Raw genomic sequence first — 24,683 nt, forward strand, 5'->3', positions numbered from 1 at the left:
GCTGATAAATTGATGTATATACCCAATGATTTAACACAAAATTACCTTTCTCTAGGTTACAATTATTGGTTAAAACTATAAACACTCAACTTGATGAACCAACCAATAAAAATTTAAAAGGTCCCCAAAGACAGGTGTTAAGCCAACTAATAATAAAATTTGGGAACTAGTGTAATAAACAGCCCAATGTCCCCTCTCTCCCTGTTGATAATTACGCTTCAAGAAAGGTGATAGATGATTATATATTATCAGGAAGAAATAAAATGAATTATATTGGAGATTTATTGGATATAAGAAAAAACAAATAAATGCAAAAATGGATAAAAATAAACAAGAGTACAAAATTTATAATCAAAATGTACTTTTAGAAAAGAGAGAGGGGTACAATGGGCTTTTTATAACATTAGTCCCCAAAGTTTTATAATAAATTTTTTTTTACTCGTTGGCTTAACTTCTTTGGGGACTTTTTGATTGAATTTTGATTGGCTGGTTTAGTATGTTGAGTGTTCTAACCACGCTACAGAAGGGATAACATTGTGTATCATCATTGGGGATGTACATTAATTTAATGGCCATTGTTTTATCCCTTTAGATCCCTGTTTTGAAATAATTATTATACAAGATGCTTTATTGATACGTTTTTTACATTATTCCTCATTATCCTAGGAATTACCATTTTAAAAGAACAATCATATCATATGAAAGATTGGTATCAAAAAGCTATAAAAAGTATATTAACTTACTGACTTCCTAGTTATGATAACAGAGTTGATATGATTCAAGATTTAACTTTGAAATATACATTTATTACTTACCTACGGAAGGACGGACCGACCCTATAAGTATAAGTTTGACCGACGGCCGTGGCCCAACACGTAGCGCATTTGCTTGTCGTCGGGGAGGTGAAAGGTTCGAATCTCGGCCCTACACCACGTCATAACTTAAGAACACGTGCGCGACATAAATAATAAGAGTAGGGGGGAGTAGCCCATAAATAAGCTCAACTCATTAGCATGCACAGTTGAGACTTTGTAGACAAAGGTAGTGCAATCAAAGGGTTGGTTTTCTGTTGGATGATACTTAACCTAATTCCCATTAACTCATTACACGCGAATGATGCTCTGGATTCTCACTATTCTATATGATCACTTGATCACGAGGTTAGGTAAAAAAAGTTTAGCTTTTTTAAAAAATCACCTTTCATCTGATTTTGGTTGTTCCTCTACAGAGGTGAAGTTGTGAGTTTCTGTTATGGTTTTCTTTTCTGTGCCCACAGGACACCCGTTTACTGTCCTTACTGTCATGGTTACTTCCTAGATAGAAATAGATAGATAAATGGATAGATAGACATATTAGATAAATATAAATATGTGTCTTTAATAGATCATTCAAAAAACAAGGATGACAACATCCATAAAAGCAAAGCTCTGAAAAGGAAGGACAAACGAACATTAACATTTGTAAAGTGTAAGAACTGAATAATTGAATATTAATGCATCCAAATTGTAAGTAAATTTGTTGCAAAACTGATTAACTACATGTTACTGTTTAAGGGCATACTGACGTTTTTTAGTACTTGATTATAGAGATGCTTCGCTTATAACACTATACCTTGTTGTAATAGGAATCAGTATTTAAAAAAATCAGATTAATAGGATAATTCAAACATTGAAAAAATAAGTTGTCAAAAAAGTAAAAAATCAGCTTGTTTTCAATGGACAGATTATAGAGTTGATGCCCTTTCTAAGTCGTACCTAACTGTTATAGGAATCAGTATGATGCTGTGAGAATTGGTGCAAAAAATATGACGTAACAAAAAAAATTAGCCAATGAGAGGCCGTTATTGACCAATGGCGGCCACTACCATTGCCGCCATTGGTCAATAACGGCCTCTCATTGGCTAATTTTTTTTGTTACGTCATATTTTTTGCACCAATTCTCACAGTATCATCAGTATGCAAAATTTAAAATCGATAGGACAATTCTAACATGTTTAAATTAACGAAAAGAGCTTTAACTGTAATAGACGGACGGACCGATCCTAATTATAAAAAAGCTTCGCTTTTAAAAATAATAATTTGAATGGCTGCACACTTAGTGGGGAGTAAAAAAAGTAATTTGAAAAAATGTCGATATTTTTAACACCCTTGAATACAATTCTTTCTGGCCCTTCAAAAGTACAAACCTATATTGTACTTACTATAAAATGAAGATGCACAAAAATGGTAGATGATTAATTATTATCACTACTCAATAAAAAAGGGTTAAGAAAAAATAGATTAGGAATATTATTATCCTTTATGGAGAGACGAACGTACAGACGGAGATTTATTTAAAATAAAGTTTGCAATTGTTTTATTTAATTTGAGTATATTTAAAGTAGTAAGGTTTTTTGTCTCTAGCTTAGAACTTCGATAACTAATGTGCCGATTAAGTTCACCATTTAAAAGAAGCTTCACCTATGCCTTGGAATGGTTTTAGGCTGTGTTTGTCTTTTCCTAGCTTTTCAAAAAGATGCTAAGGGCGCAGCCGCTAGTCAATTAAATAGAATCTTTGTATGTAATTAAAATTTAAAAGAATCGATAATGAATTATTGTTTAAGTACAGGGATATAAAGGGATAAGAAAATGGCCGATAAATTGATGTACATCCCCAATGATGATACACAAAAACACCCAGGTTTCGGAAGCCGCGCTATTAGCCGCGCGGCTGCGGCTGAATCCTAGTTTTCGGCTGCGGCTGACCTGGCTGAGGCTTATGGTGATGGAAATGGCTGAGGCTGAGTGTAGCTGAGGCTTAATGCGGCTGAGTGTGGCATTATTATAAAACTTTGGAGACTAGTGAAATAAACGGCCAAATGTCCCATCCCTTGCTGTAATGAATTACTGTTTAAGTAGAATTTAAATTAAAGGAAATCATTAAAACTACATAGGATGTAGGGAATAAGTAAATTGAAAATATTTTTACTTGAATATGAATTTATATTTTCTCTCTAAAATTGTAGGAAAACAAGAATGACAACAACTTTTCTTTTATTTCTATAACTGTTTCCAAGGCTGGTACGTACAAATCCAAAATATAGTAAGCTTCGCTTTCAAAAAAAAACTTAAATTTAAATACAATCAAATATTTTTTTCAATTCAAGCAAAATAATTTTTTTTTTATTTTACAAAATCCTTTAGTTTCAATTAAACGTGTGTTCAGCAAAGCATGATTAATAATTAAAACTTTAATTAAAGAAACTCAATATCATCAGAATAAATCTACAAAATTCATATTAAATTAAATAATGAGTAATATAGCATTAATTTAATTAATGGGACATTGGGCTATTTATTGCACTAGTCCCCAAAGTTTTATAATAACGTTTTCTCATTCGTTGTCTTAACAACTTTTAATGAACTTTTAATTGGTTGGATCATTAAGTTGAGTGTCCAAACGTTTTAACCATCAATTTGAATCTACAGAAGGGATTATTTTGTGTAAATCATTGGGGATAGACATCAATTTATCAGTCATTGTCTTATCCCTTTAGATCTCTTGAAGAAAAAAAAACTTACTGTTGGTGGAGAATATTTTTGATTCTGAAGTCTGCCTGCCCCATTCTGTTGATTATGATTCCTACGTCCACGATAGAAGGCTTGGTGGGTTGGTCTATACCTTAACATAGAAAAGCTGGATATATTAAAATTATATGAAACTCTTAGATTCTATAGACTTTAAGGAAGTGGGAGGTAATCCTTAACACTAATAAAAATTGGAAGTTTTGAAGTTTTTGTCTTGGGGGGGAAATTAAACATAGTTAACATTTATTTGGTTAACCTAATCATCCTGTTAAAGTAGTAACGTTTTTTGTCTGTAGCTTAAGATTTCGGTAACTATAGAACCCTTTTTGTTCTCCATGGTAATTAAGCTTCACATAGGTTCTAGGATGGTTTTAGGAAATTTTACTTTTAGATTTAAGTCTTAAGATGGAATTCGGCTATATTTCTGCCCATCCCTATCCCTTAGCATAAAGATCCACTCGATTTTAGGGGCGTAGCTGGTAGTTTTAATACAAAATAAGAATAAGGAATAATAGAGAAAGGATATATTTTAGATTTAAATAAATAAATAAAACTTACATATTATTAACAGTATTATTATCTTCTGCTTCGCAGCAAAACCATTTTCCAAATCGGTGACGTGCTTCTTTCTTAAATTTATCCTTAAATACATAAAACATTTCATTATAATGTCTCAGACAAAGAAACAATCAAGGACGTTTACGGTTCTCAACCTTACTGAAAAATCATGTATAGCATCGTATTATAGACTATTTTCCACGTATATTAAATTGAAAATGGTTTTAATCTTTTTATTTTTTCATATTTAAATCCGCGGAAAGCTGTATATAATAAGATGGAACTCTGTTATTGTAAGAGGGGAATTCTTGTCGTCAATTTAGGTTGCTAATATAGTCCTCAAATATGTGTCAATATGTTTCTTCATATTCAGGGGATTAGATGGGGTAAAGTCATAAGGAGGGGGGGGGGGGTAGTATCTTTATATCAGCCAGCTGGGAGAAACATTGTGGTTTGCAAGAATCACTTATTTATATCCATTCGTAAATAACCATTTTAAAAAGCAGCTCATAGTGCCTATTAAAATGACGTAATATAATAAAAATGACCAATGATTTATTTTTGGTCAATTAAAATGTATACTGGCCTAACATTGGTAATTTGTATTGTATGACGTCATTTTTTAAAGGCACTATAAGCTGCTTCCATTAAGATTCTTACATTTATGTACTTTAATTAAAAAGAATTTGATAAAGACAAATGTGACGTTTATTTTTATTTTTTTTTTAAGTATGAACACTCTCATCAAAGTTATAGGAAGGCATCGCTACTCAAAATGTATATAGGGATCTAAAGGGATAATAAGACAATGGCTACTAAATTGGTGAACATACTCAATGTTTAATCATAAAATTAACTATTCTGTTGATTTCAATTAGTGGTTAAAACGTTTGGACACTACACAAATAATAAAAATTTGGGGACCAGTGTTATGAACAGCCCAATGTCTCCTCCCTCCCTCCCTGAAATATATATAACATACTTACATTACAAAGAAAGTAGATGAAAGGGTTGTAGCACGAATTGGACATGGATAGCCAATGACAGCAGAACCATATGATGTTTATGTAAGGGTAACTAAAATTATAAAAAAAAATAGATTACTAACAGTAATAATTAGGTTTTGATTAAACAAGGATAACTATAATGAAAATATAAGAAATCAAATCTTTATCTTAGAATTTCTAGTTATTTCAGTCTTTAAACAATTTCCTTTTTTTGATTTAATATTACTTTATTTCAGGAATCTTAGAGGGATAAGACAATAGATGATAAAGTTGTGTATATCCCAAAAGATGAATTATCTAGATTTAAAATATTAATTGATAAGTTTGGAGACTACTAGTCTTTAGTGTAAACCAATCAAATAAATTTTTTTAAAGGTACCCATTGTTTTGAGCCAGCAAATCTCAACACGAGATAAAACTTAAAGTACTAGAATAACTGTACTTTTTTATAGACATCATAATTGCATTATTTAATCAACTGACGAACACAATCTAATTGAACAGTAGCTACTTAAGAGTGACACGAGAAACTATGATGTCAATATTAAAAATAAGTTCTTATAATTCAATATATTCTAGATTAATACAGGGAAGGAGGGAATTTTGAATTGTTATTAAACTAGTACCCAAAGTTTTCTAATCATATTATGTAATTACGTGGCTTAAAAACTTTAGGTACTTAATATGGATCTTGGACAAAGTAGCTTCGGACAAAGTAGCTTCGGACAAAGTAGCTTCAGGACAAAGTAGCTTCAGGACAAAGTAGCTTCAGGACATTTACTTAAGAAAAGTAGCTTCCTAAGAAAAATAGCCTATGTTAGCCTCAGAACATTTATTTAAGAAAAATATCATCAACTAATAATACATAGGTGGTTTAGAATTTCGTGGATTTTGTAAAAAGTTGTTAATAGATTTACAATTTTTAAACGTGTTTTTACAATTTTTTTGTTAGGTTAGGTTAGGTTATAGGCTAGGGGGCCGAGCGCTGCAGCCATGACTTTTATTAACAGTGGAGGCTACTTTGTCCTGAAGCTACTTTGTTCCTTAATATAGGTTCTTATAATTCAATATATTCTAGATTAATTATTTAATTCATATCTTAAAAACGTTGGGTACTTTTAATAAATTTTCATTGGTTGGTTCATTAAACTATTAATGTTTATAAGTTTCTGCCAATAATTCTTATACAGATGGATTAATTTTGATGATGAACTTTAATTTATTTTGCTGATTGTCATATCCCTTGAAATTATATTAAATAATGTATATTACATAGACTTTTATCAAATAATAATATCTATTTCTTTCTTATGATTTAATATATATCTTGATATTATTAACTATTATTTTTATGGAATACATGACAAAATTAAGATTAGTTTTTGTTAAATAATGTTTTATAATTGAAAGTAAATTAGACAGGTCTTGAGAAATACTGGTCTAAATTGGCTGTACTTTTATGGGATACTTTATGAATGCTATGGGGTGGTTTTATGCTATCTTTTAATACTACAATTCGGATTGCAGAAGTAAATACACACCAAACAACCACTTATCAAAGCAGGGATCAAAAGGGATAAGATAATGGCCTATACATTGATGATACACAAAACTACTCATTCTATAGATTACAATTAGTGGTTGAAGTGGACACTCAACTAAATGAACCAATCAATCAAAATTTAATAAAGTTCATCTAAGTTGTTAAGCTAACAAATAAGAAAACGTCATTATTAAACTTTGGGGACTAGTGTAATAAACAGCCCAATGGTCCTTCATCCCCTCCTATATATCAAGTATTTATATAATATTCATTAATATTATTATTTGAAGTTTTTTCACATACTTATCTGAAGGACCGAACACTTAAAATAATAATTAAAATATTTTTTAATATAATAAATGTTAAAAAATTTATTGAATGAATATAAATATCCATTCTTGAAAATATTATTTTTTCCAATTCCAAAGATGTGCATCTCGAATGTTGATACAAAAATAAACCCTTCTGTAGATTACAATTAGAGTTTGAAACGTTTGGACACTCAACTTAATGAATCAACCAATCAAAAAAAAATAAAAATCCCAAAAATTGTGTAGCCCACAAATAAGAAAATACTATTGTAAAACTTTGGGAACTAGGGTAATAAACAGCCCATTGTCCCCTCCCTCCCTAAAAAAAACTTACTAGTTAATTTGTGGGAAAATGTTTGTTAGAACACTGTTTATATGGAAGACGACCTAGGCCAGAGATAAGACAATGGCCAATAAATTGAAGCACATGTACAATGATGATAAACCAACTTACTAGTTAATTTGTGGGAAAATGTTGGTTAGAACACTGTACATATGGAATGGAAACCAAGCTAGGGTGAACATCACCACCACTACCATTAACATCTTTATCACCTAAAAAATAATGGTTGAACAGTTAGAACACTGTACATATGGAATGGAAACCAAGCTAGGGTGAACATCACCACCACTACCAACAACATCTTTATCACCTAAAATATAATGGTTGAATAGTTAGAACACTGTATTTATGGAATGGGAACCAAGCCAGGGTGAAAATCACCACCACTACCATTAACATCTTTATCACCTAAAATACAATGGTTGAATAGTTAGAACACTGTATTTATGGAATGGAAACCAAGCTTGGGTGAACATCACCACCACTACCATTAACATCTTTATCACCTAAAATATAATGGTTGAATAGTTAGAACACTGTATTTATGGAATGGGAACCAAGCCAGGGTGAAAATCACCACCACTACCATTAACATCTTTATCACCAAAAATACAATGGTTGAATAGTTAGAACACTGTACATATGGAATGGAAACCAAGCTAGGGTGAACATCACCACCACCACTATCATTACATCTTTATCACCTAAAATAATGGTTAAATAGTTAGAACACTGTATTTATGGAATGGAAACCATGCCAGTGTGAACATCACCACCACTACCATTAACATCTTTATCCCCTAAAATAATAGTTAAATAGTTAGAACACTGTACATATGGAATGGAAACCAAGCTAATGTGAACATCACCACCACTACCATCAACATCTTTGTCACCTAAAATAGGAGAAAATATCTATAAACTTTCAAATGGGAAGTAGCTGAGATCTTTAGTGACAAGTCAATTGACAATAAATCTATATAGATCTCGCTAATGAAAATTATTAAAATTAATGGAGAAAATGTTTAGAAACCATATTTACATTTTTATCACCTTAAAATATGAAGAAAAAAAAATCAACAATAAGAGGATGTACAATTTTTCTAATAGACTTTCTATTTAGGAGAAGTAGGGATCTTATGGTACAAAACAATAAACGACAATAGTTATTTCTCGTATCGCAATATATACAGCTTTCTGCGGATATAAAATGTACAATTATAAGATTAAAACCAGTTTTTTTAGCTCCGATATGCCGAAGAGACGGGCTAAAAAACATGGTTTTAATCTTGGGATTTTACATTTTTATAATTGTAAATACAGTGTGTTTTTTTATGAGAACTTTTTTGAAAGCAATTTTACCCCACTTATAGTTTATAGAACATAAAAAAAATATTTCAGTTTTTATTTAAAAAGTGCAGTAAAATTAAAAATTTAAAACTTAGGTGTCAACATCTAAAAATGGTTTTAGCGCATTTTTCTTAAGCTCAAATCTTCTACGCTTTGCAAGAAAAAAATTGGATTTTCAGTAGTCGACTTTGGTGGGGCCAATATTCCCTCCCTGGTTGAGATATGGACTTCAAACTTTGATATGTTCAAGTACATGTCCCCAAAAGTATCTGTATCAATTTTTAACTCTACTTTGAAGCGTTTTGCAGCCATTCTTGCAAAGGGAAAAAGATTTAAGCCTGAGAAAAATGCGCTAAAACCATTTTTAGATGTTGACACCTAGGTTTTAAATTTTTGATTTGACTGCACTTTTTTAATAAAAACTAAAATATTTTTTTAATGTTCTATAAATGGTTATAAAAAACGAAGAAAATGAGCCATTAATCATTAAATTCTGATAACTATAAGTGGGGTAAAATTGCTTTAAAAAAAGTTCTCATAAAAAAAACACACTGTATATCCTCAACAATTACCTCAAAAATAACTACATGTTTGAAACGAAACAAACAATAAATGTACCAAAGTTTTTTTAAGAATTTGAACAACAGTTTGTGTACAATTGTAGTCAACATTATAATATCCCCTCCCTCCCTTGGGGGGGGGGGGGTTATTTATCAACGTATGGAGGTATTTCTTCCTTATTAAAGAGTAGCTGCACTCAGTTCTTTTGGTTCTCAGGGATCTACTAGGATAATACAATGGCCGATAAATTGATGTACATCCCAAGGGTTGATACAAAAATTTGACCTTTTGTAGATTAAATTGAAACGTATGGACGCTTAACTTAATGATCAATCCAATCATAATTCATAAAAGTCTCCAAAGTTGTTAAGATAACGAATTATAAAACGTTATTTTAAAACTTTGGGGACAAGTGTAATAAACAGCCCAATGTCCCCTTCCTTTCTTGATTTAAGTAATGCATATTTTCGTAGTTATCAAATTTTTACTAAATTTAAACATATATTAAATAGCAAATATTGTTAAAGATTAATTAGAAAGTTGTAAAAAACTAAAATTAAAAGCTTATTTATGATTTTTTATGTCCCATCCCTCCCTGGTTTGTTCTTAATAACTTTTTTTAGCTAGCATCTGTGAATAAAAGAGAAAAATTTTGAGAAAATATATCAATAACAACACTCAAGTATTTTTTATTTAATTCTTAAGAAAACTCAGGGAGAAAAGAGACATTAGACTCTAAATTAGACTGGTACCCAAAGTTTTATAAACAAATGTTCTTATTTATTGGCGCAAAAGTTATGATGCTTTTTCAAAATTAAATAAGCCTTAAGTTTAAACCTACTTGTGAGCAAAAGAAGGATTGTCTGTTTAGGAACAAGTTTAGACAAGACATCCAGCAGAATTTTAAAATTAAAAAAAGACGGGTTTACTGAGGCTTACCAGCGGCTTACGCACTGCTGCCGAGTCCTGAGGTGGATTCTTAAAAAACTTTTTGGCTCACTAAAATCAGTGAGGCTCTCTAAAAATTGTCGTGCAAAATCCTCCAAAATCGCATAAAAAATCTACAAAAATGAAACAAAATCTTATGTTAAAAACCTTTTAATGATTTTATTTAATTTTTTTGATTTTGGCGATTTTGGAGGATTATTACAAAAAAAAACAGCGAGCCTCACTGATTTTAGTGAACCAGTGAACCAAATGTTTTTTTTAAGAATCCACCTCTGATTTTTTGTGCAAACGTGTTTATTTTTATTCTATTTAGGAATACAAAATAACAGATTGTTCTGAGAACTGTTTATTTTTCAGCAAAAAAAATTTCTCAAGAAAGTTTTAAGCAAAATATTGATATTATTCAACAATTTCAAGTGTTTTTGAAGAAGATTCTTATAAAAAAAACGTGTCCTAATTTTTGTGTTTTTTTTAACCAATTCGTGACAAGCTCCCAAAGTTCAAAGTTTTGATTTGCTGGAGTTCAACAAAATAGATTTTTTCATTAATTACTCAACAGAATTTAAAAAGTAAGGTGTCAAATTAAAGATCTTACTATTTTTGTTCATAATGACAATTTTCTTTTTTGTTGCGTTTTAGTACCTTAAAACCAACTTGATTTTTTAAAATAACTTTAAAATAATAGGTCTATAAAAGAAACGATTGCATATCTAAATTCTAAGGATCATTTTACATCTACTACTTGCCAAAAGCACCGACTAGCTATTTTTAAAAAAATACAAAACTTAGGACACATTCTTTAAGATAAATCTCTTTAGTAACTGAACTACTTAAAAATAATAACATGTTTGTCGTTTTTATGTAAACAAACGAAGGGATCTAAAGGGATAAGGCAATGGCCGATAAACTGATGTACATCACAAATGTTGATGCCCAACATTACCCCTTCTGTTAATGGTAACTTAATGAAACAACCATCAAAAAGTAACCAAAAGTTGTTAAACCAATTTTGGGGAACAGTGTAATAAACAGCCCAATGTCCCCTCTCTAAATCTACTGTCACTTTTGTATATTGTAACTAGGGTTGGGCCGGATATCCGGTCTGGCCGGTTATCCGGCCGGATATCCAGCCTTTTTAAATATCCGGCAGCATACCGGATATCAAAACTATCCGGTTACATGATATCCGGCTGATTTTTTATGCCGGATATCCGATTATCCGGCCGGATATCCGGTAATTTGCCGGATATCAAACGTTGGCCAGATATCCGGCCGGAACCGGATTATCGGCATTAAAAATCAGCCGGATATCCGGTATCCGGTATCCGGCCAAAAAAGTATCTGGCCCAACCCTAATTGTAACTTTCTGATTTCGCAATCTTTGACCATATTTTTATGATATTATCATTTTTTGTGTAGGAAAAAAATAGCCATTTACCTTTTTCTTGTTGTTATTGACAGTTTTATCCCTCTGGATTTGAGCAGTTCCTGGCGTTGTAGTACCCCACAATACCACTGCCATCCTAGATAGATAGATAGATAGATAGATAGATAGATAGATAGATAGATAGATAGATAGATAGATAGATAGATAGATAGATAGATAGATAGATAGATAGATTAATAAATAGATAGAACTATAGATAGAAAGACTAAATAAATAGATAGATAGAATAAAAGGCATGCATAACAAATTATCAAAAATGGATAATTGATTATGAATAATATAATAAATTCTATAATAATAAATAAAAATGTATAGATAGATATAGATAATATAGGTATGTTATTACCATATTATTAATTCAGTACACAATCAGGAATAAACGGAATATTGTATTTTGACCATATAAGAATAATATTATTAGATTGTTGTCAAAAAGAAGCTAATTTTATCACAGAGGCATTGCAAAGAGTGTGCACTTATAACACTGGCAATTTAAGATATTGCATAGATACAATTCCCCTATATACACTAAAACCCAATAGGAAAGGGTCTACTTACACCCTCTATATACACCTAAAACATCAAAGGGGGTAAGGAGGTTTAAGTTAACCCCCCCCCCCCCCCAAATATTAGGTTTATTGGGGGGAGCGGGAATTATAGGCTTCCTGCATCAATTTCCAATCAAAAAATGTTTGTTTGAATTTTGATCATGTAGAATGTATCCACCCCCTCTGACAATAGAATAACGCCCTGTTAATACCCCCATTAAACAGTGTGTGGAGGAAGATTTTTAAAAATGTGATTAGACCATTTTCCCTGCAATTTTTAGTTCCCTTCTTTCTATGAAGATGAATTAATTTCTTTCAGGTACCACTGGAAATAATGTGATGAAGTACATTCAAGGCATAATAATAATTGATAAGCATTTCAATAATTAGGTTATGTACGTCCACGCATACAAATGAACAGACGTACTGACCAAAAATTTAAACAAAGCTCTGCTTTCAGCAAGTATAAATATCAGGGTGGGTCGATTTTTGACACCAAAGCGGGAACTTGCATGTGATTTTTATAAATATAATACACCTCTGGATGATTTAAAATTTATCTTATGTCTAAAAACCGCTGGCAACCACACATTTAAATTAATAGCTATTTTTATATATTTATTTAATCAGAACTATGGCTTCATGGTGCTCCTTGAAACGGCATTGGGGAGTTGAATCAGAAACTTTTATCCCATTCAAAAGATCTCTTTCCTAGCCTTAGAAATGACTAAAAAAAACACCATTTTAGGTGTTTTGTAGAATTGGCCAACTTTTAGATGATTTTCAGTCATTTCTAAGGCTTGGAATGAGATATTTTGAAACGGAAAAAAGTTTCTGAATCTTCTCATCAATGCCGCTATAAATAAACAGATAGATAGATAAATTACCTGATATAAGCACAGCTGATGAGTACAAGTGGTATGAAGTATTGAACAAGAACAAGAAGGTTCATATACCACTTAAACAGGCTTAGATCCATGTTGTAGGGGAGGCACTGCTTCAAATTTGGACCAACTTGCTGAAAGAAAAAGTTTACATTATAAAAAAAGAAGCAGTTTTTAGTTCCATATATTAATGACTTCATACAACTTAAATGACCAAGGATAGGCCAGTATACATAATTTAGTTATTTGTATTGTATGACGTCATTTATTAAGCACTATAAAATACCTGTTGACAATGGATATATAATTACTTGGATGGTGCACCAGATTTTCATGTACTCTAATTAAGTGATACTCAAAGCTGGCTATAATAACGATATCAAGCATCTATCACTATGTCCCCCAAATGCAAAGTTAGACATATGAAGAAAAAAACTATCTTATTTTCACTTTTCAAAAAGGGTTGAAGGGTCTCAGTGTTTATTACTTTTAGTCAGGTTAGGTTAGTTTATAATTGGTAATTGGTCGAACCGAAAAATTAGGGAGCCACAGAGTTAGGCCTAGAAAAAACTTTCCCAACCCCCTCTCCCTTATTTTGATAATAGTAGTCTCAGTGCTCAAGAGGCGCTTTGTGGGAAAGCGTCAGTTTCTTTTTTTATTATTTATCAAATTGAATGCTGCGCTACTTTTCATAATGAATCATCCAATACTTATTAGCCAAAGTTTTCCTTTATTATTATCGGAAATATTTAATACTGAAAGTAAATAAGATTATTTGGTGATTTCACATAAAGTGCCTGTTGACCACTGATAACCCCCCCCCCCCCCTAAAATGATATGGAGATGGTTTTTTCCTATGCCTACGGTGCCCCAAATCTACCCAGTACCCAATATAACCTGACCAATGGGCTGTTTATTACACTAGTCCCCAAAGTTTTACAATAACGCTTTCTTATTCGTTGACTTTACTGTATTTTGATTGGTTCCTTTATTAAGTTGAGTGGTCAAAAGTTTTAACAACTAATATTAATTTACAGAAGGGGTAACTTTTTGGGTCATCATTGGGGTTGTACATTAATTTATCGGCCCTTGTCATATCCCTTTAAATCCCTGCAAGAAGGGAGGGGGGGGGGTTATAAATGCTCAACAGGCTACTTTGTGTTAGAGTAAAGTACAGAAAGTTTTCAACCACTTGTCAATAATAATAAAATAAGTGGTCTATTCATAGATAAGCTACTCTAAAAAGCCTTAATATAACAATAAACTTTTCAATAATATTAATCATGCTATGACTCATTTTAGAGAATTTTCTCGTATTCATTCGAATCCGGTGGATAGGAACCGGTTCTCGTCCATACGAAATAACTATGTCTAGCATCGTATTATATCCAGCTTTCTACGAATATAAAAGTGTACAATCATAAGATTAAAAACAGTTTTTTTGCCGGTGCCTTCGGCACCTCGGGTCTATTACTAATAACTATTCTTTAATTTGAAGAAGGGATAATTTAAACAAAAAATATTAGATTATAATGGAAATTTAAATTAGTTTTTATTAAAATTTTGTCTAAAGTGGAAAAAAGATAACTGTACTTTCGTCTACAAATGAAATGTCTGAAATAAATTTTTTGTCAGAAAAACAGTTTGGAGACCATTTCTTTATAGGCAATTGGGGCCATAAAATTAACGAGAAAGGATTTCAAAAATGTGTAATAATGGAAAAAGGCATTTTAAGTTTCCAGTTTTGGCTAGCTAATAATAGATACCCTGGGAATAATCGAATAATAATAACAAATATCATGGATCTAAAGGGATAAAACAATGACTGATAAATTTATGTACATCCCCAATGATGTTGCACAAAATTTACAAATCTGAGAATAACAATTAGGGATTGAACCATTTGGACGCTCAACTAAATGAACCAACAAATAAAAGGTTGATAAGTCAACGAACAAGAAAGTTATTTCAAGACTTTTGGGAACTAGTGTAATAAACAGCCCAATATCCCCTACCTCCCTGTAAAAGTATGTATTCATGATTCTATGAGACATCAGGAAGGAAGAGGACAACGGTCTGTTTATTACACTAGTCCTCAAAGTTTTATAATAACGTTTTCTATTCGTTGGCTTAACAACTTTTGGGGACTTTTATTGAAAATTTATTTGTTGAATAATTGTAATCTACAGAACTCGTAATTTTGTGCATCACCATTGCATTGCAGATATACATCAATTTATCGGTCATTGTCTTATCCCTTTAGATCCCTGTCTAGACATTGTTTTGGTATTTTATATTTCACCTTTGTTGATACATAATGGTGCAGTAATAATAGTTTAGTATGTGTGTGGCCAACTATAAAGGGATAAGACAATGACCGATAAATTGATGAACATTCACAATCATGATTCACAAACTTACCCCATCTTTAGATAACTCAACTAAATAAACCAACCAATCAAAATTCAATAAAAGGTCCAAAAGTTGTGAAGTCAACAAATAAGAAAGCGTTATTATAAAACTTTGGTGACTTGTGCAATAAACAGCTCAATGTCGCCTCCCTCCCTGAGTGTAAATTTTGCTGTAAATTGTAAATTCTGAAAAAAATTAATAAAAAGAAATGAATTGCTTGTTGGCTATACCTTATTCCTGAAATATTTATCCTTGTTAATATTCATACACATTTTTTTATGAATATATTATTATTTAGATGAATATTAAGGACAATGCAGTTGTTAGAATAAAAAATAGAAAATATTTTTTCATATTTTCTAGCCAAAGAAGTATGATATCCTAAAACTTATATATTCCCAGGGATAAGACAATGACTGATAAATTGATGTACATCCCCAATGGTGATAATCAAAATCCCCCCTTCTGTAGATTGCAATTAGTGGTTGTAACGTTTGGACACTTGAACCAACTAATCGAAATTCAATAAAAATCCCAAAAGTTAGTTTAGCCAACGAATAAGAAAACGAAATTTGGGGAATAGTGTAATTTACAGCCCAATGTCCCTTCTCTCACTATTATCTTTATTAGTGTCATTATTTTGAGGTCGAAGATTTAACAAAATTGACTTAAAATTGAACATTTTAAGACCAAAAGTTTAACTTAAAATACATTAAAAGATTTAAAAATTATTTTTTACTATCGTATTATATATTTATTTGCAAATTGTAAACTGAATGTAATTAATGAAATATAAATTGGAGATTTCCTGAAATTAAGATGAACCCCCCTTACCCTGTTTGATGGCTTGAAAAAATAGAGTAAAGTCAGTAATTTAGCAATAGGACAATATGTAAGAAATCATTTTCTCGTATTCATTCGAAACCGGTGGATAGGAACCGGTTCTCATCCATACAAAAAAAAAACTCTGTCTAGCATCGTATTATATCCAGCTTTCTACGAATATAAAAATGTACAATCATAAGATTAAAACCCGTTTTTTTAACCGGTGCCTTTAGCACCTCGGGGATAAAAAAATAGTTTTAATCTCATAATTGTACATTCTATATCCGCGGAAAGCCGTTTATAATACGATGCGAGAAATAACTATTACAGTGTCCCCTCCCTCTGTTGGAAAATGGTACAAGTGGTTCTTGATCAATTCTAGTTTCATAAATCCCTCCAAAAAATATCAAAATGACAAACTAAGTAAAAACTAAGGAATAACGAAGTGTTTTATTCGTGCCAAGCCCTATGGGGTAACTTTAATCCTAAAATACCTAACCTAGGCTACAAAAAAAGACAGTAATCTTAAGGAATGTATAAAAAAAAACGATGTCATAAAGATTTTAAAAACTTGGATAGTTTAATACTTGATCTAATTAGGTAAACTTTATTACATCAGGTCCTTTAATTTGTTTTTACATTGTATTAAAGACAGCTTTACGCGGCTATTAAAAAGAAAGATTAAAACCAGTTTTGATAGATCCAAGGGACCGAAGGCCCGAAATAACCAAACTGGTATTAACTTTTTTGTGGAATCTTGTCTGTAATGCGATGCTATACATGTTTTTTCAGTATGGCTGAGAACAGGTTCTAATCCAGTGGATATTGATGGGTTTTGAAGCCATACTGGAACCCACTTTTGTTAAATTAACTTAAAGGGGGTTGTATTGTTCACTGTAAGGAATATTGCTAAAAATGTTATATCTTGGGAGATCCACAAATGAATGGATGTAGTTTTTTGCCATTAGTTAATTACCTCATTTACTTAAGTTTCTTCTTATTTTCAGAGAGAGATGGGATAATAGGCAGTTCATTAAACCAGTACACAAAGATTTATGACAACGTTTTCTTATACGTTGCTTAACAACTTTGGGAACTTTAGTGAATTCAATTGATTTACGAAGTTTAGTGTTCAAACTTTTCAATCACAAATTTAAGTTTAGAGAAGGGGTAATTTTGTGTGTCATCATTGGGAATGTACATTAACTTATCGGCCATTGTCTTATCCCTTTAGATCCCTGTCTTATTTTACTTTTCTGAGAAGTACAAAACTAGTTGGGTTTGTACTTTTTGTTATGATAGAAATCATTTTTTACACTTTATCTTGAATTAGTTTAACTTTAACCATCCGCTCGTCGTCGGGGAGGTAATAGGTTTTCGTCCCGACACCGCATCTTAATTAAGACTTTAAAATGGTTCATAAGTCAGGTGAGAGCCATAAATAGTTAGAGTAGGGGGAATGCCTTGTTCCATAAACAGGCGCAACTCATTACCATGCACAGTTAGGACTTAACCTATAATCCTTGGATGTTAGAGTGTCACATCCTTTTACAAGCGGATGATACTCTAGAAAATCACTTAAAAATTGAAAGACTCCCCCCCTTGCGAGGTAGGGTAAATTTATAATTTTAAAAACCTTAATCCCTTGCAGAAAATTTAAAAAGAATTAAAATTATTACCTCAACTCTAAAGGCCACTGCCATAGGAATCGCCAGAGTGATGCTTAGAGACCAGATACACACAATTATACCTAAACACAAGTACAATAAGAATCACCTAAAAAAACCTAATAATGTTTAAATCTTTAAAGTTTTACAAGCTATATTTCTTTACATAATACTATTAATTATCAGGGATGTTTATTACACTAGTCCCCAAAGTTTTATACTAACGTTTTCTAATTCGTTGGCGTAACAACTTTTGGGATTTTAGTGAATTTTGATTAGTTGATTCATTAAGTTTCAACTACTAATTTTTATCTATAGAAGAAGTAATTATGTTTATCAATTTATATGCCATTGTTCTATTACTTTAGTATCATGATTATAAGAAAATTCCTTAAACTGAAACCCCGCCAAATTCACTAGAAAATCTATGGAATTTAATTTTAAGATATGAAAGAAGTTTGTTTATTCTCAATTTCCACCAAAATAAGTTTTATCTTTTCTTTTAAAATTATTGGCGGCTGCGCCCCTGGCATCTAGGGGCTCTATATTCAAAGGAATATTGAAGGGCAGAAAAATAGCTAGAATCATACCCAGACTTATTCATAAAAATAAAATAGCCTAAAACAATTTCAGGACCTATAAAAAGCTTCACGGTAAAGGAGAACCACATCGGTTCAGCGGAGAGCGAACTCCTTTGCTACTAACAAAAAAAAGCTTACTACTTTATATTATAGGATATAAGCAATATTGATAACAAAAAATTGGGATCATGGAAAGAAAACAAAGTCATTCCTAAATTAGGAAGGACATAAGTAGCCTTCCTTAAGTGAGAATTTGTTAGATGAAGGGCATAACATGCCTCCCTGAACAAAGATTTTGCAAGATTGAGGACATAAGTAGCCTCCCTTCACCTCACAAAACCTAACTTTTTGATCCTTCACATAGCAAAATCTTGCATAAAATTGGTTTTTGGTCAATCACATAGCAAAATATTGGAAAACTTAGCTTTTCTGTCCTTCACATAGCTAATTCTTGCAAAACATAGCAAATTCTTGCAAAACATAGCAAATTCTTACAAAACATAGCAAATTCTTGCAAAACATAGCAAATTCTTGCAAAACATTGCAAATTCTTGCAAAACATAGCAAATTCTTGGAAAACTTAGCTTTTCTGTCCTTCAAATAGCTAATTCTTGCAAAACATAGCAAATTCTTACAAAACATAGCAAATTCTTGCAAAACATAGCAAATTTTTGCAAAACATAGCAAATTCTTGAAAACATAGCAAATTCTTACAAAACATAACAAATTCTTGCAAAACATAGCAAATTCTTGCAAAACATAGCAAATTCTTACAAAACATAGCAAATTCTTGCAAAACATAGCAAATTCTTACAAAAAATAGCAAATTCTTGCAAAACATAGCAAATTCTTGCAAAACATAGCAAATTCTTACAAAACATAGCAAATTCTTGCAAAACATAGCAAATTCTTGCAAAATATAGCAAATTCTTGCAAAACATAGCAAATTCTTGCAAAACATAGCAAATTCTTGCAAAACATAGCAAATTCTTTGAAAACTTAGCTTTTTTGTCCTTCACATAGCAAATTCTTGCAAAACATAGCAAATTCTTGGAAAACTTAGCTTTTCTGTCCTTCACATAGCTAATTCTTGCAAAACATAGCAAATTCTTACAAAACATAGCAAATTCTTACAAAACATAGCAAATTCTTACAAAACATAGCAAATTCTTGCAAAAAATAGCAAATTCTTAAAAAACATAGCAAATTCTTGCAAAACATAGCAAATTCTTGCAAAACATGGCAAATTCTTAGAAAACTTAGCTTTTCTGTCCTTCACATAGCTAATTCTTGCAAATCATAGCAAATTCTTACAAAACATAGCAAATTCTTGCAAAACATTGCAAATTCTTGCAAAACATAGCAAATTCTTACAAAACATAGCAAATTCTTGCAAAACATAGCAAATTCTTGCAAAACATTGCAAATTCTTACAAAACATAGCAAATTCTTACAGAACATAGCAAATTCTTGCAAAACATAGCAAATTCTTACAAAACATAGCAAATTCTTGCAAAACATAGCAAATTCTTACAAAAAATAGCAAATTCTTGCAAAACATAGCAAATTCTTACAAAACATAGCAAATTCTTGCAAAACATAGCTAATTCTTGCAAATCATAGCAAATTCTTACAAAACATAGCAAATTCTTGCAAAACATTGCAAATTCTTACAAAACATTTGCTATGTTTTGCAAGAATTAGCTATGTGAAGGACAGAAAAGCTAAGTTTGCAAGAATTTGCTATGTTTTGCAAGAATTTGCTATGTTTTGCAAGAATTTGCTATGTTTTGCAAGAATTTGCTATGTTTTGCAAGAATTTACTATGTTTTGCAAGAATTTGCTATGTTTTGCAAGAATTTGCTATGTTTTGCAAGAATTTGCTATGTTTTTTAAGAATTTGCTATGTTTTGCAAGAATTTGCTATGTTTTGTAAGAATTTGCTATGTTTTGCAAGAATTTGCTATGTTTTGTAAGAATTTGCTATGTTTTGCAAGAATTTGCTATGTTTTGCAAGAATTTGCTATGTTTTGTAAGAATTTGCTATGTTTTGTAAGAATTTACAATGTTTTGCAAGAGTTTGCTATGTTTTGTAAGAATTTGCTATGTTTTGCAAGAATTAGCTATGTGAAGGACAGAAAAGCTAAGTTTTGCAAGAATTTGCTATGTTTTGCAAGAATTTGCTATGTTTTGTAAGAATTTGCTATGTTTTGCAAGAATTAGCTCACTGTGGGCTACAATTGAATCAAGACAAAAGTAAGTGCCGAGCCCTGGGACCTATGTAGGGTGAAAATAGACATAAATCCTTGATGATTCCAGGTGGAGACAAAATATTTTAGCGGGGTCTTTTGGTTTTTTTTCAATTTAAAGTTCTGAAAAAAAATTGAAAAAAATATGAAAATCTTTAATAAAAAACAAACAAAAAATAATTTTTAAGATTTTTTTTTACTAAAAGATACAAACAACTTATATAAATACTATAAGCTTTAAAAAAATCACAATTTTCAAATTTAGACTTTAAATATAAAGATTTGTAGAAAAAACCTAACAACAAATTCTAACATATTTCTGATCAACATAGCAATAAAACGTCTTTTGCAAAATCTTTATCATCAAAAATAAATAGAACATACTAAAGACTTTTTTTCATTTAAACTTATACTTTTCACATTAATTAACTTTAAAGATAGATTTTTTCTAAAAGAAAGGTTGCGTGATTTTTTTTATTCATAATTAATTGCCTAATTTTGAGATTCAGATAAAAAACCTTACTGCTTTATATCATTGGATACTCTACTAGCAGCGGCTACGCCTCTAGAGGCATATAGGGACCCTTAGGTTGGGGGGGAAGACGAACCCCCCTTACAATTACAGTTTTTTTTAATGAAAAAGTTAAAAACATTTATTTTAGAGAGTTGATTCTCTTGGGATAGTGATGGTACCCTTCCCCAAAATAGTAATAAACCTTACCAGGACATATAAGAAGCTACCATGTAAAGGAGAACCATATTGGTTCAGTGGTTAGTGAGATCCCTTGGTACAAAGACTCACATAGAACGTGTTACTTTATTATAAAGATACATATATACACAGAAACTCTACAATCAGAGTATGTCTGTTTGTTCATCCGTCTGTATAAAAACATTACAGAATATATTTATTTGGTACTAGCGGCTACGCCCCTAGAGGCCTTTAGAGGCACTTGAGAGGGGAAGAAGTGGTTGAATTCTACAACTAGATTTTTATTTTAGACTTAAAAAGAAAAAGTTATTTTTTGTGTGTGAAATGGGGTCCTTTTTTAGGGGTTGATTTCTCCTAGGATGGTGGAGGTACCCTCCCAAAATAAGTTATAAACCTTCCAAGAACCAATGAGAAGCTACATAGAAAAAAAAGAACCATTGATCATTTTTTTAATTACTATTCAGGGATCTAAAGGGATAAGACAATGACCGTTAAATTGATTTACATTCCCAAATATGATACATGGATAAACCTTCTGTATGTTTCAGTTAATGGTTGAAATGTTGGGCACTTAATTTAATAATCCAACCAGACAAAAATCGCAACAGGTCCCCTAAGTAGTTAAGCCAACGAATAACAAATTCCTATATTAAACTATGGGGACTAGTCTAATAAACAGCTCATTGTTCCATCTCGCTCTGATTAATATATTTTTGTATCTGTATGTTACACTTGCTATTTTCTTAAGAGCTTCACTAATTATGGATGTTGTCTTTTTCCCTTGTTAAATCCAATTACCTAATTCTGGATATTCTTTGAGGTTGATAATTACAATTATATTTTATTAAATGGAAAAAGATCAATTTAATCATAATTCAAGATAAAAATTATTTTATCACTAGCGGTTTTGCCTCTAGAGGCATCTAGGGGCCCTTGACAAGTGGGGGGAAGTTGACCCCTCCCCTACTTTCAGTTTTAGTATGTAAAAGAAAAAGTTTTTTTTAAATGTTGGGTAGGAACTAATTTTTTCTAAACTCAAAACTTCTCAGGACCATGAAAAACTTGAACCAAGAAAAACTATATCAGTTAAGCGGTTACAAAGAATCTTCGGTACCGACAGACACCCTCACACACACACACACACACACACACACACACAAACAGAAACTGTTACTTTTATATAAGGATTAATAGACACTAAACTACTCCTTAATATGTTGATCCTATTATCAGTCTAAAAGATAGGTCAATAAAGAAGAACCAAATTGGTCCAGCGGTTAGCAAGAACTTTAGGCACAGACAGAAAAAACACACGGACATCCTATCTTTTTTATACAGGGATATAACTTTTAAACGATAGGAAAATTTTTTTTTCGTGATGATATTTCTCTCCCTGCTTTAAAGCACTATTTATGATACAAAATAGATTGATGTCTGTTTGTCCATCTTTCTGATGCTTAAGAACTGATATGGTTCTTTTTTTACTTTACTATGTAGCTTCTCATTGGTCCTTGGAAGGTTTATAACTTTTTTTGAGAAAGAGAAGAGAAATCGCCCCTTAAAAAGGACCACAACACACAAAAAAAACTTTTTCTTTTTAAGCCTAAAATAAAAATATAGTTGTTGAATTCAACCCCTTCTTCACCTCTTAAGTGCCCCTAAAGGCCTCTAAGGGCGTAGCCGCTATAGCAAAATAAATATATTCTGTATTGTTTTTATACAGATGGATGAACAAACAGACATACTCTGATTGTAGAGTTTCTGTGTATATATGTATCTTTATAATAAAGTAACAGGTTCTATGTGAGTCTTTGTGAACTATGGTTCTCCTTTACATGGTAGCTTTTCATATGTCCTGGTAAGGTTTATAACTATTTTAGGAAAGGGTACCACCACTATCCCAAGAGAATTAACTCTCCAAAATAAATGTTTTTGACTTATTCATTAAAAAAAACTGTAATTGTAAGGGGGGTTCGACTTCCCCCCCCAAACCCAAGGGCCTCATATGCCTCTAGAGGCGTAGCCGCTGCTAGAAGATTATCCATTAATATAAATTAGTAAAGTTTTTTATCTGAATCTCAAAATTAGGCAATTAATTATGAATAAAAAAATCACGCAACCTTTCTTTTAGAAAAAATCAATCTTTAAAGTTAAATAATGTGAAAAGTATAAGTTTAAATGAAAAAAAGTCTTTAGTAAGTGCTATTTATTTTTGATGATAAAGATTTTGCAAAAGACGTTTTATTGCTATGTTGATCAGAAATATGTTAGAATTTGTTGTTAGGTTTTTTCTACAAATCTTTATATTGAAAGTCTAAATTTGAAAATTGTGATTTTTTTAAAGCTTATAGTATTTATATAAGTTGTTTGTATCTTTTAGTAAAAAAAAATCTTAAAAATTATTTTTTGTTTGTTTTTTATTAAAGATTTTCATATTTTTTTCAATTTTTTTTCAGAACTTTAAATTGAAAAAAAACCAAAAGACCCCGCTAAAATATTTTGTCTCCACCTGGAATCATCAAGGATTTATGTCTATTTTCACCCTACATAGGTCCCAGGGCTCGGCACTTACTTTTGTCTTGATTCAATTGTAGCCCACAGTGAGCTATGTGAAGGACAGAAAAGCTAAGTTTTCCAAGAATTTGCTATGTTTTGCAAGAATTTGCTATGTTTTGCAAGATGAAGGACATAAGCAGCTTTCCTAATGTAAGAATTTGTCAGACAAAGGACATAAGTCACCTCCCTTAAGTTAGATTTTGTTAGATGAAGGACATAAGTAGCCTTCCTTAGATCAATTTCCAGTGACTTCTGTCCTAATTAGGAATGACTTTGTTTTCTTTCCATGATCCAAAAATTGTGATTTATTGATTCTTTTAATGAGTTAAATATAGATTAAATAAGCCTTCTTTTAATAGAAAAGGAGAGAATAATAGCTATTAATACAATAGACTGGGTATAAAAAGGCATTTACAAAATTTTAATAGGCAAGAACCAATGATGCACAAAGAACGCCTGGTAAGAGAAAACGCGCATAAAATATTTTCTTTTCGAATCTAAGATTGTTGCGACTGCTAGTCTCAGCTATTAAAGATCTAAAATGTATTATATACAGTTTGTTTTTTTTATGAGAACTTCTTTGAAAGCAATTTTACTCCACTTATAGTTATCAGA

At 31.3% G+C, this 24,683-nt stretch overlaps 2 protein-coding genes across 3 annotated transcripts in view; both read right to left on the minus strand.

Moving 5' to 3' along the window:
- Positions 1–24,683, minus strand: part of LOC145323956 (uncharacterized) — a 342,132-nt gene that overhangs the window by 223,486 nt on the left and 93,963 nt on the right. The window lies entirely within an intron of this gene.
- The window catches only part of LOC145323951 (prolactin-releasing peptide receptor-like), a 45,987-nt gene that overhangs the window by 291 nt on the left and 21,013 nt on the right, over positions 1–24,683 (minus strand). For both annotated transcript variants that reach the window (XM_080166565.1, XM_080166566.1), the window contains exons 9-16: positions 17,983–18,053; positions 13,070–13,200; positions 11,626–11,710; positions 7,440–7,540; positions 5,111–5,201; positions 4,125–4,207; positions 3,561–3,660; positions 1,198–1,313 (exon numbers count right to left, since the gene is read on the minus strand). In XM_080166565.1, coding sequence (XP_080022691.1) covers positions 1,198–1,313; positions 3,561–3,660; positions 4,125–4,207; positions 5,111–5,201; positions 7,440–7,540; positions 11,626–11,710; positions 13,070–13,200; positions 17,983–18,053 — 778 coding nt within the window. The remainder of the gene's footprint in view (positions 1–1,197; positions 1,314–3,560; positions 3,661–4,124; positions 4,208–5,110; positions 5,202–7,439; positions 7,541–11,625; positions 11,711–13,069; positions 13,201–17,982; positions 18,054–24,683) is intronic.

Source organism: Acartia tonsa, chromosome 7 (genome assembly GCF_053477335.1).
Source record: "Acartia tonsa isolate MP-2025a chromosome 7, ASM5347733v1, whole genome shotgun sequence".
NCBI classification, from domain to species: Eukaryota; Metazoa; Arthropoda; class Copepoda; order Calanoida; family Acartiidae; genus Acartia; species Acartia tonsa.